Source organism: Geotrypetes seraphini, chromosome 2 (genome assembly GCF_902459505.1).
Source record: "Geotrypetes seraphini chromosome 2, aGeoSer1.1, whole genome shotgun sequence".
NCBI classification, from domain to species: domain Eukaryota; kingdom Metazoa; phylum Chordata; class Amphibia; order Gymnophiona; family Dermophiidae; genus Geotrypetes; species Geotrypetes seraphini.
This window is the reverse complement of record NC_047085.1, coordinates 263411303-263424179: the sequence shown is the minus strand read 5'-3', so window position 1 is coordinate 263424179 and position 12877 is coordinate 263411303. Positions and strand designations below refer to the sequence as shown.

Below are 12877 nucleotides of genomic sequence, written 5' to 3'. Positions count from 1 at the left end.
GGGGGGGGGGGGGGGGGGGAGAAATGCTAAGTGCTATTCCAGCTGTCCCGTGGCATACCTGCCAACCAACAAAAAGAATGTGGACCAGAAAATGAAGTTTAATAAGAGTCCAAATAACTTTAAAACAATACACAAAGGATGTATACAGTCACAAGTGACTCATAAGATAAAAAACCAAATAATGTATAAAATACAAATGACCCAACATAGGCCGTGTTTCACCAAAATGAGATGCCTTCCTCAGGGTCTTATTGGGTCCTTGGCTGTCTTAAAAACATAAAAGTTACAAAAAATCCAAGTAGTTTAAGAGGCTACAAATGAACAGCACAGCACACAAGTTTGCACTGTAAGCTTGCCCTCCATGCTTGAAAATCTCTGCTTTAAGGAATGCTGACATCAGTGGATATAAATAGTGGTAAGCTTGCTTGTGAAAGATTCCCAGAGCAGTCGCTGTAGATCAGTGGTCTCAAACTCAAACCCTTTGCAGGGCCACATTTTGGATTTGTAGGTACTTGGAGGGCCTCAGAAAAAATAGTTAATGTCTTATTAAAAAAAATAACAATTTTGCATGAGGTAAAACTCTTTATAGTTTATAAATCTTTCCTTTAACTGTTAAAGGAAAGATTTATAAACTATAAAGAGTTTTACCTCATGCAAAATTGTCATTTCTTTAATAAGACATTAACTATTTTTTCTGTGGCCCTCCATGAACCCTATTTTTTCTGCGGCCCTCACAGTTAAAGTTTAACATCTTTCCTTTTCCTTTGAATTAACAAAAGATTATAACAGTTATAACAGGCGTCCGCAACTGCCTTTAGTTCCCACCTCTTCCAGCAACGGACACAAGCACAAGCTGCACTGCCTCCAACCATTGCTCCAAGCTGCACTGCTTTTAACCATTTCTTACGTTCTAGAATGTTGCTCACCTCACAAGCGCTTTCCTGCGTCTGCATGTGATTGGACTCCACCTCACAATCGTGTACAGACACAGGAAAGCGCTTGCGTGAGGTTACAGCGACCGCCAGACGCGACTGCTGGACACTTGTGGAGTGGACAATCGTGTACAGACTGAGAGCCTCAAAATAGTACCTGGCGGGCCACGGATTTGAGACCACTGCTATAGAGGAAGACTCCTAGATACACTGTTCTCATGAAGGGTGTGAAGACAACAAGGGTCAGCCCTACCACTAAGCAGACTATCTGCCTAGGGTGGCAGTAGCTGAAGGTAGGGGTCGGGGTGTGATAGCAGAACATGAGTGCTTTATCTTATCTCCCCTTTTTTCTCTTCCTCCTACCACTACTGCTGCCCTCCTTCCAGAAATGAATAAGTTAAGTAGTTTCTACACTCATGTGCTGTTGTGACCTGGCCCCTACCCTTCCTGAAAAACAAGTCCTTCATCAGAGGGAGTGGAGGTGGGGATGGGGAGTGGGATGAGGCAGTGCATGAGTGTAGGTCTGTGCTTTGAGGCCCTGCACCAGCGCTGAAGCCTCTTTTCTCCTATGCTCTAGAGAAGAGGGAAGTCCATTAAGAGGAAGAAAGAATGGAGAGACACTAGAAGCTGGATACAGGGGAAGGGGAGATACTGGATTGTTGGGGGTGGAGGGCAGGGAGGGGTGGAAGAGGAGATGGGAAATGCTGAACTGTTGGAAGGATAATAGAAAGCTCTGAGCTACTACTAGGGTGGTGTTTGGATGCATGGCTGAAAGTTCATCTAGGGCTTTGGATATCCTTAGACTGGTCCTGAACACAAAGCTCTACTCTTAGGTCATTTACAGAGCATAGGAGAGGGGTTGGTGACAGAGAGAAAAATGGAGAGGGGGTGAAGATGAAATAAATCATGTACAAAGGAGAGAAGGGGCACAGGGTATACAGTTTATGGAAGAGGCATAGAAAGAGGGAAGATGCCATATGGAAGAGAGAGAGGGCAGACAGTGGACGGAAGGGACAGAGATGCTGTATGAAAAGAAGAGAGCAAAGAAGACAATTCAAGCAGAAACAACAGAGAGTACAAAAAAAGTTTGTTGTTGCTTTAGAACAGTGAATTGCAAACTGTGTGCTGCAGCAAGATTGCAAGTATACTGCAAGTCGCTGTCGCTGGCTGACTGTCTACAGAATGTGCCTCTCGTGGAGAGATGAACATCTTAGACAATCAGTTGGCGCTGGTGCCTCTCCTGTTGAGCACCCCCCCCCCCACTGGCAGCAAAGGGCCTGTTTGCAGGGCCTTCATGCATGTGCAGATGGTGTGATGACATCACGCATATGCATGATGTCATCGTGTCGATGCTTGCTCACTTCTGGGTGCCCTCCAGCCACGGCCTGCTGTTTATCGAACCACTGCTTTAGAATAAAGTAGTATTGTAGTTGTATTGATAAAAGTTTATAAACAGGAAATAGAAATAAGGCAATCTTTTTATTGGACTAAACCCCCTTCCTCAGGATACCTTAACAACAATATATACTGTACTGACATAAAGGAGGCGGATTTGGCCTCTGAAATAGGATTACCATATGTCCGGATTTACCCAGACATGTCCTCTTTTTAGAGGACATGTCTGGGCGTCCATACAGCTTTTCAAAACCCGGCACTTTGTCTGGGTTTTGAAAAGCAGATCGCATTGGGAGGGGGCATCAGCACATGCATGATGTCATCACGTTACATCCGTGCATGCACAGATGCCCTCCCGACTGACCAAGAACATGCTGAGGGGGGTGGGGCGTGGTGTGGGCATAAGGGGCGGGATGGGTGGAACTGTGCGGGCCTGGGGGCGGATCTATGGGTCTGGATTTTACATAAGTAAAATCTGGTATCCCTACTCTGAAAGCTAATTGAAAAATGGGTTGGTCCAATAAAATGGTATTTTCTTATTTCTCATTATTTCTTTTATTTCTTTTGTAAAGTGATGATTGCTGTTTCACAGTTTTTTCAAATTTACATCTGCTATCTTTATATTTTGCACAATATTAGGGTAGAATAAAGTATTTTATTTGGTACTTATTAATTGAAATATGTTAGCTTTGGGAAATATGAATTGCAAATGTCTTTGTATTGTATTCAGTACAAAAAATGAAGCCCCTTTTCAGGTTTTGCATTTCATAATGTGCTGGTAGTGGAGAGCTCTGTGTTCAGGTAACATGAAAATCAGGATTTTTTTTTTTTTTTGTATGGCTACTTCCAAAGAGAAATGTTCTACTTCTGATTGTCACGTTGTGGGGAGGTAGAATATCAGCTTTCATATAACTAATTTTATTATGGTGTGTTAAACTGAGCTTTTCTTTTGCTGTTATGTTTTTCTTTCTCATTTTGCTTGTTGTTTGAGCATCATCTATCTCCTTTGTGGTTTTTGCAGAAAAGCAGTTTAAAGTTTGTGTGGCGAGAAACATGGTTCTTTGAGATTGTCTGGCAGGATTTATTGTTTTGCTTTAAACATGGGTGACCTGGGCCTAAAAGGAGTGATGTACGAGGCTCTGCTGTCATTTAGGGGTCCTTTTACTAAGGCGCTAGCTGTTTTAGCACACGCTAAATGCTAAAGCATCAAGTTTCAGGTTTATTAGGTATTTATATACCGCCTATCAAGGTTTATCTAAACAGTTTTACAATAAGACTATAATGGACGCGTTAGCGTTTAGCGAGCGCTAATACGGCTAGTGTGGCTTAGTAAAAGGACCACTTACTGTGTTACTGAAGCTACTACCCTCTAAGAAGCTGCTGCTATAGGCAGCTGGCCAGTCTTGCCTAATAGCTGGGTCAGCCCTTGCCCCACCTCTATTTTGTATGCTTGGGTGTTGGGGGGGGATGTTCCATTTCATCCCTTGCCTCAGGCAGCAGATTGCCTTGAGCCACCCCTGCATTTAACAGTTTATATTATGAAGTTGCATTGGCCGCTATTGCAAGCTAGAGTACATTTTAAACTTTGTACATTGATTTATAAGATCTTATATGGTCTGGCCCCTCAGTATTTAATGGATTTAATTACTTTATTAACAGGCAGATCAAGTCATAATTCAAACTTCTTAATCAATGGAATGCTTCTTTTGATCATCAAGCAACTCTTGTGTGGCATGTCTTTCCTGGTTTTTTTTAAGATCAAGAACTAATTTTATGACATTTAGGAAGCTCTTAAAAACACATCTTTTTAGGAAGTTCATTATTTCAAAATAATAGGGGTATCTTATGTTTTTAGCAGAATTAATAAGTCTGGACAATGCCATAATGTTTAACTGGGATTATTCCCAATATCTTATTTTTTGTGTAATCCACCTTGAACTCTTTGGGTATAGGCAGACTATAAATTTTAATGTAATGTAATTTCTAGTGCAACAGACTTTCCATTCCTGAAAGTATGGGTAGTCAATCCCTTCTTGCGAGAATTCTTGTAGGGAGCTTCATTAGCATTCTTTTGCTCCGCTTCCCATCCTTCTGGGCTGTCCTCCAATTCCTCAGTTGTCCCTCTACAAGCAAGATGGTAAGTGCCTCTCTTTTCTGCTCGTGTTTCTTTTCATTTAAATTCAGTATTTTTTGCTGTTTCTGAGGCTTTTTGGTACTTCAGAAGATCCCATACTTGGGTCATCTCTGTCTGTGGGAGATCACAGACTCTGAGGTGGAGGATCTGCTTCCAATGGGAAGACTGCTTTGTAGTGCACCCAGTTGGACAGCCTGCACTAACAGTTCATGGACTGAGGGACCATTCCTTGGGAGCAAGGCTCACCACAGGTTTGTCCGTAGTGGGCTTGAGCACAGGCTGAGTGGCTCCGTGGCAGTTTTTCCAGGATCAGGGCCAACTGCTTTCCTCTCTCTGTTTGCATGTGCGTGGTCTAGTGGGAGTTGAGGTATCCGGCCGATTCACTGGGCTTGAGAGGCAGTCCAAAGAAATAGGGAGGCCAGATTCTAGGCTTGTTGAGAGAGAGGCTCCTCCTGTAAGACTATGAAAGATTGCAGGAAAATCTTAGGAAACTAGAAGACTAGGCATCCAAACGGCAGATGAAATTTAATATGGACAAATACAAAGTGATGCAACATGGGAAGAATAATCCAAATTATAGTTACCTGATGTTAGGGTCTATCTTAGGAGTCCAACAACAAAGAAAAATGGGGAGACCCAATAATCCACAGTGAAAACAATCCACCGATGAAAACAAAAAGAACAAACTGTGGATACAGATGTTCTGGAGATAATTTATTGAACACTGACATATAAAAACATGAAAATTCAATTAAAAAATTACAATGATATAAAATACAGTGATAAAAATCCAACCGGACCAAAACTGTGGAATGCATTGAATGGACTATTAAGATTATGTTCTAACTTTGGATCATTCAAAAACTTATTGAAAACTCAATTATTTGTAAAAGCCTTCTATGAATAAGGAATTCCTGCTTTGATGTATTTTTCTTAGGATCTTTTTATTTGCTGAATTAATTTTTTTACTGAGCTTGTATTTTAGTATGTTTTAGTTGAATTTGTATTTTTTGTAGGTCTCTTTTTTATGTAGGTTCATTTGTAATCCGCCTAGTTGATAGGCAGCATAGAAAGTTTAAAAATAAATAAATAAATAAGTGCCCAGTTATGGAGTTCGCCTGAATGTGAGGGGCCCAAAGTCTCAAGAGACTAATCCTGATGTGTGTAGAGGGTAGAAGAGGCAGCCGAGGCAAATAGGAAGTATTCCAACACACACTTCTGTTTCTAATAGCAAATCTGACTCTGCAAATGGGGAGCGAGAGTTTGATTTTTCCCAAATGAAAGCAGTAAAGGCTTTTACCTGCTCCTCTCGAGTGCCATCTCGTAGATAGATCTGCTTCTGCCTGGAGATAGAGGAAGTCTTGTAGTACTGCACCAGCTTGTTCAGGGAGGAGAATTTTTCTGTCCATAGGTAGTAGTTACCCTTGCTATCTCGCATGACCTTGAAATGCTGGACATCCTCTTCTTGTCTACAAAAAATAACAAAGAAGTGCATGTTCGTAACAACTTAGCCAGCTGAGAACCATATTGCCAAAGGGGAAGAAAAGAAGAAGGTACTGGCAATTTCGGGGAGAGAGAGAGAGAAAATGGAGAGGGAAGCAGCACAGTCCCAGATTCATAGAAACATGACAGAAGATAAAGGCAAAATGGCCCATCTAGTCTGCCCATCCACAGTAATCATCTCTTTCTTTCTCCGAGAGATCCCATGTGCATATTCCAGGCTCTCTTGAATTCAGACACAGTCTCTGTTTCCACCACCTCTTCTGGGAGACTGTTCCACGCATCTACCACCCTTTCTGTAAAAAAGTATTTCCTCTGATTACTCTGGAGCCTATCACCTCTTAACCTCATCCTATGCCCTCTCATTGCAGTTTCCTTTCAAATGAAAGAGACTCGTCTCATGCACATTTATATTACGTAGGTATTTAAATGAATCCATCATATCTCCCCTCTCCCACCTTTCCTCCAAAGTATACAGATTGAGATCTTTAAGTCTGTCCCCATACGCCTTATCATGAAGACCACACACCATTTTAGTAGCCGTCCTCTGGACCCACTCCATCCTTTTTATATCTTTTGGAAGGTGCGGCCACCAGAATTGTACACAATATTCTAAATGAGGTCTCACCAGAGTCTTATACAGAGGCATCAATACCTCCTTTTTCCTACTGACCATACCTTTCCCTATGCAACCTAGCATCCTTCTAGCTTTTGCCATCACCTTTTCAACCTGTTTGGCCACCTTCAGATCATCACATACAATCACACCCAAGTCCTGCTCTTCTGTCGTGCACAGAAGTTCTTCACCCCCTAAACTGTTCAAAAGAACAGTTGGCTTACATGGGCTTGTTTTCCAGCTTCATTCCTTGCTCTTGTCCATTCAGCTGTCATCAGAAAGCTGCCATTTCCCAAATTCTATAAATGGCACTACAAAATTGCGCATCCAACTCTGGGCACGCGCCCAATTTGTGCTTGCAATTTAATTGAATAATGAGCCAATTAGCACCAATAATTGGACGCTATGAATTGGCGTTAGTTGGCATCAATTTGGATTTACGCATGCATCTTGCTAAGCACTACGCTATAAAGATACACGGACACATTTTTAAGTGCGCCGCTGAAAAATGGGCATAGCCATGGGCGGGGCGGGGCCGGTATTGTAGCATTTGTGTGATCTACTCCTAATTTAGGCTTGAAGATTTACACCAGGTTTCAGTTGGTATAAATCCTCCTATCTAAATTTGGGCTCGGATCAAGGCGCTCCATGCTGTTCTATAAATGGCACTCAAATCAGACCGCTGTTCATAGAGAAGCGTTCTGTGCACATTTTTCTCGGTGCCCAAATTTAGGCGCCATTTATTCAATTTAGCCCTATATGTGACCTTTAGTACGCCTCTATTTTCTTCCTTATTCTCTCCACATGAGTGATTTTCTGAGGACCCCCCAAAGTGCTTTCATAAGTGACTAAACAAGGAAGATATTCAGCCGCCATGGCATACACATGAAATTAAACGCAGGCGCTGGTGGATAACTTGATCTATCTATTCAGCTGCACTATGTATAGAGGGAGACATTATATAAAAGATGGCAAAAGTTAGTGACCAAGATGTAGCGTGCTAGTGGTTATTCTATAACGCTTTCTAGGCACCCAGATTCTGTTACACAGTACTAGTGTATATTACTTAGGCACTCCCGTTCCACTTAGGCCAAGTCAATAGCAGGCGTAAACGTGTAAGTTCTGCGTATCCATGTGACACCTGCTCATGCTCCGTCCTGTCACAACCCTAGCCGGGAAGCTAGATTGTCTCCTGATAGGGCCCCTCCTAACCCTAGCCTTACCTTAAATAGAGCTAACCAATGTGATAGGCTAGACATAAAACAAAAAGAAAGTTCTGATTTCCCATTCAAAACCCAGCTCACAAAACCCTGGGGAGGTGAGGAATCTGGAGGGAACAGCCTAGAACAGCCTCAGAGCAAATCCACCAGTTCAGCTAACCCACAGCTGCAGAGCTTAATTAGAAGCTCAGGGAAATCTCAGCCCAAGTTACAGGCTGCCCTGCCCCCTCACAGAACAGGGCGTGGTCGCCTCAGTGCTTTAGAGGCAGCACTGAGGAGAAACCAGTCAGTCTGCCCTGGGTCAGCCCAGGAAGGAGGTGTACAGGACTGCTCTCCTGAACCTCACCACTTGCAGGATGTTGAGATGGTGGATACAGCCCCTGTCTCTGAAGCCAACCAGCTAGCTGAACCAGAGCCCATGGAATGCATGGAGACTAGCATGGATACAGAACCTTGTGCTATGGAGGAAAGCTAAGTACATTGGTTTTGCTTGGTTGTGCTTAAGTTTGTGAACTGTTTGAGTTTGGTTATTGGAACTCGTTTGCACCTGTGTGAAGCAAGTGAGCAGTGCAGAGCTCACTGCAAGGTGCCTGGAACTGAAAACCTTTTGCCAGGTTTATTTTTGCTGGACTGTTTGGTTTATGTTTTTTTTTTGAAAACAAGAAAGCTTCAATTTTGAATGTGTGCCTGGGATGGTAGTTTTGGGGAAGAATCCACATAATATCCTTGGTTGGGATTGTGGGGCTATTTGTGGCATTCTGTTTTACACAGAGTTTAATTAGTGGATTTGGCTACTCCCCTCCCCCACCAACTACTGTTAAGTTGGTTGGGACCAAGCCTGCTTCTATCTAGGCTTGGGCACAGCACTGTCTTTATTTAAAAGAAGTGATATAGCTTGGTACTGTCTGTTTGCCAAAGGCAGAACTATTAGGATTGAACTTTGTTACTGCCGGTTTGCCAAAGGCAGAACTATTAGGATTGAACTCTTATACTTACCTGTGATACCTGCAAGAAAGGTGTGAGTTGTTTGGTTTTTTTTCAACTCAGTTTTATTTTTCCATGTATTCTTGGTTTATGAAAAGAATGGACTGAACCCTGTTCCGGATTGATAACCACAATAAAGTGGGGCTTTATTTTCACATAAAACTGACTGTTTTGACCTGTTTTGTGCTTCTGTATTGCACTGAGGAACCAGCAGGACTTCCAGCATCTTCTGGAAGCACGTGGGACGCAGGCTATTCTGGGCGCTGACCGGGGCCATCGTACAAGCCGGCACTGGCGGTGTCACAGTCCACATGTCCACTCCCTTCCAGTTACTTGCTAAGCAGGCTGTTATAGAACAATGTTTCCCAAGTCAATCCTGGAGCAGTGACGTAGCCACGGGTGGGGGTAGGGGTGGGTGGGGATTCCTAGGCCTCCCTGCCAAAAAGAATTTATATGTTGGGCAGCCACTGACTTTTCTTTTGCTTTATTTCTCATTTTGTTCCTTGTTGTTTGAGCATCATCTATCTCCTTTGTGTTTTTGCAGAAAAACAGATTAAAGTATGTGTGGCGAGAAACATTGGTCTTTGAGTTTGTCTGGCAGGATCTACTGTTTTGCTTGGAGCTGCCACTGTTCCCAACCTCAGGCCACTCCCTCCCTTGTGTGTGCTCAGTTTTCACACTTGTGCAAAACTTAGCATAAGTGCACAGAAGCTGGTGACGGGTGGTAGCAGCTCCAGGACAGTGCTGGTGGTTGCCCAACATGTAAACTCTTTGGAGGGGAGGAGGTCTTCGACTGATGGGGTTCAGGGATCCAAGCCAGCACAAGTGTGCCATTTACCTTGGAGGGGGTGCTGGGGGGAAGAGTAAATATTTAAATTTGGGCTTGCTTTAGTTGAGGGGAGCGGAGATGACATTTTTGGCCCATCCACTTTACTCTCAGGCCCACCCTAAAACAGTGTCTAGCTGTGCTACTGTCCTGGAGTAACCCCTTGCCAGTCAGGTATTCAGGAGGTGTCAAGTCAAAAGCGCGCCGGGACAAAGGCACGCGCAGACAACTGAGCGCAATTCGGAGGTGCGCGCCGGCTCCGACGGGGGGTGTGTGCCCACTTTACTTTATACAGATCGCGCTGCATTGTGGGGGCGTTGTGGGGGTTTTGGGGGGTTGTAACCCCCCACATTTTACTGAAAACTTCACTTTTTCCCTAAAAAACAGGGAAACAGTTAAGTTTCCAGTATAATGAGGGCGGTTACAACCCCCCAAACCCCCCCAACGCTGCCGCGATCTGTATTAAGTAAAGTGGGGGGGTTCTCCAACAAAACCCCCTGTCGGAGCCCCTAAAAACACTCTTTTTCTTCGGCGCGCGTTTCCGTCTTGCGCTCAGTTGTCGGCGCGCGCCTTTGTCTTCCATGGTTTTGTCCATGAACCATTCAGGATATCCACAATGAATATACATAAAAGAGATTTGCAAACAATGGAGGCAGTGAATGCAAATCAAGCTCATGCATATTCATTGTGGATAGCCTGAAAATCTGACAGGCAAGGGGGTACTCCAGGACCAACTTAGGAAACATTGTTATAGAATACTGCTGAATGTACTGCAATTTTGCACTGTAACAATCACGTGCATAAGTACAAGCATTCTATAACATACTTGCACAATTGGTGCCTAACTTTAGGTGACCTGCTGTAGAATGAGGGGGATAAAGGGCAATTCTATAATCGCGACACTCAGCTCTGCTTGCATTATGCAAATAAATGTTTACAATACTCGCCTGTAAACACATAAATGCTAGCTTGCCGGCTAAGCATCGTTTTGCACATACCTGCTGTGTATTTGCAAGGGGTGTGTGCATGGGGATGGAGCATGGACAAGACATGGGCAGGGCTCCCAGTTCTTCATGTAACACACAAAATACTGTAACTTACATGAGTAGCTGCCACGTGTAGGCACTTTGCACTTAACACCAACTCTATGGCTGGCATATGCATGCATTATGCATACCTAAATGTTAGCTTCATTAATATCTGGTTACACTAATATTCTATAGCAGAACCTAATCACCCGAGTTACTTTATAGAACAGGCTTCTATTATGCACCCTTGAAGTTCCAAAATGGAGGTGCTCAGTTATAGAATTGTGTTTCCAGCACAGTCAGCATGCCTTAACTGTCTTTTAGTTCAGGCCTGTGGTTCAGCCGGCTGCAGTGTTTAAATCCATTCCATGTACCATTGTTAGACTGTGAGCTCACTGAGACAGATAGGGAAAAACATGCTGGGATTTACTAAACTACAGAAGAGCTTCTTACCGTGGGTCGGTGAGATAAATGCTCCGACTCTCAAAAGAATCGAACGAAGTCTGAGCATTTACCTCACCAGCCTGCTGTAAGAACCCCTTTCGCGGTTTAGTAAAATAGCCCTTAGAGTCCTTGATCACTATGCACTGAAATCACTTAGGAAATAAGCAGGAAGCAAATTATATAAATAAATATATTTGGTGCCATTATTCAGATAGCAAGCAGCGGTGACTGCTGTTGACTGTATGGATAGTGGTGGTTTTCGGCTGTTAAACGGTTTAAATTAGGTTGCTACATAAATAGTGAATGCATATCACTGGCTATCTGTAGGAACATTCACACTCCGCCTTGTACTATCTGAATTTTCAGTGTACTATTTAGAAAATTCTGCTGAATATTGGTGGATAGAGCATGCATCTGTTTGGTGGTTGCTATTAGACAAGGACTTTTGAATATCTGGCCCCCATATGACAACTTATCCAAATAATGGCTAAATATCACTACTTTTCAGAAAATATTTTGGCCACCCTTATTTTGGATTGGATTGGATTTATTATTTTGATATTCTGCTACTGACAACAAAATATTAAGTGGTGTACAAAAAAATCTCATATACAAAATACTTGTAATAAATAGCATCACATGCTCTTCTTGAACAAACAATTACTACTGATACTGTTAGAGCTACACTCTTAGTATCATTCGTTTTTGAGCAAGACGTGAACATGATTATGAAACTATTCTTTAAAAACTCACAGAAATTATTTGGGGAGCAAAAAGTTTGGATATATCCTGATGTCGCAAAGACAACACAAGAACGGAGGAAAGAATTTCTTTCTATGCGTCAAGATATTATAAAATTGGGAGCAACTTTCTTGTTAGCATACCCCTGTAAATGCTTAGTTAGATATTTGGGAGTTAAATATACATTTTTTTCTCCTAATCACCTGAAGGAATTCTTGGATGTAAAGAAAATCATCAAGGACTGAGGGAAAATAGAAATTAATAGCTGGTGTTTAGAACATAAAGCCTAATCGTTTAATTAAGTTCCTCGTTAAATTTCTCTCAAAAAGTTCCGATTGACCATTCCCCTATTATGGTGGTCTAAGAAAGGAAAAATTATTTTTATAAGTATGAATTTGTAATACTTCTGTATTGTTTTTTCTTTCCTGTATTTAATGTAAAAAGATGTATTCTTGTAAAATTTTGTTGAATAATAGAAATAAAAAATAAATAAAAAATAAATAGCATCACATATTATGAACAATTAAGAGTCAAATACAACATATCTGCAACAGAATAATGACCTTTGCCTACAGAATCAGTCATAAAAACATAGAACATAGAAACATGATGGCAGATAAAGGCCAAATGGCCCAACCAGTCTGCCCATCTACAGTAACCATTATCTCTTCTCTTTAAGAGATCCTACGTGCCTATCCCATGCTTTCTTGAATTCAGACACAGTCTCTGTCTCCTCTGTCAAAAATTACTAAAACAATGAATGTTTTGCGGAATCAATTAAGTTATGACAGGATAGTTATATGGGTAGTATCAAGCTCCTTCTTGATTTAAATTGCTCAGTTCTAACCATATAAGCTTCAGAAATATTGGAAAAGTCAAGTTATATGTTCACTATCTACTTCCATCCCTCAGCTCTCTAGGGCAGTGTTTTTCAACCTTTTTTGGGCAAAGGCACACTTGTTTCATGAAAAAAATCACGAGGCACACCACCATTAGAAAATGTTAAAAAATTTAACTCTGTGCCTATATTGACTATATATAAAGTAATTCTCTTGAA

The 12877-nt window shown here is 42.1% G+C and overlaps 1 protein-coding gene across 1 annotated transcript in view; it reads right to left on the bottom strand.

The window, feature by feature from the left end:
• The window catches only part of GRAP2 (GRB2 related adaptor protein 2), a 366164-nt gene that overhangs the window by 34758 nt on the left and 318529 nt on the right, over window positions 1-12877 (bottom strand). Inside the window, exon 5 of the mRNA XM_033929515.1 lies at window positions 5762-5930. Coding sequence (XP_033785406.1) covers window positions 5762-5930 — 169 coding nt within the window. The remainder of the gene's footprint in view (window positions 1-5761; window positions 5931-12877) is intronic.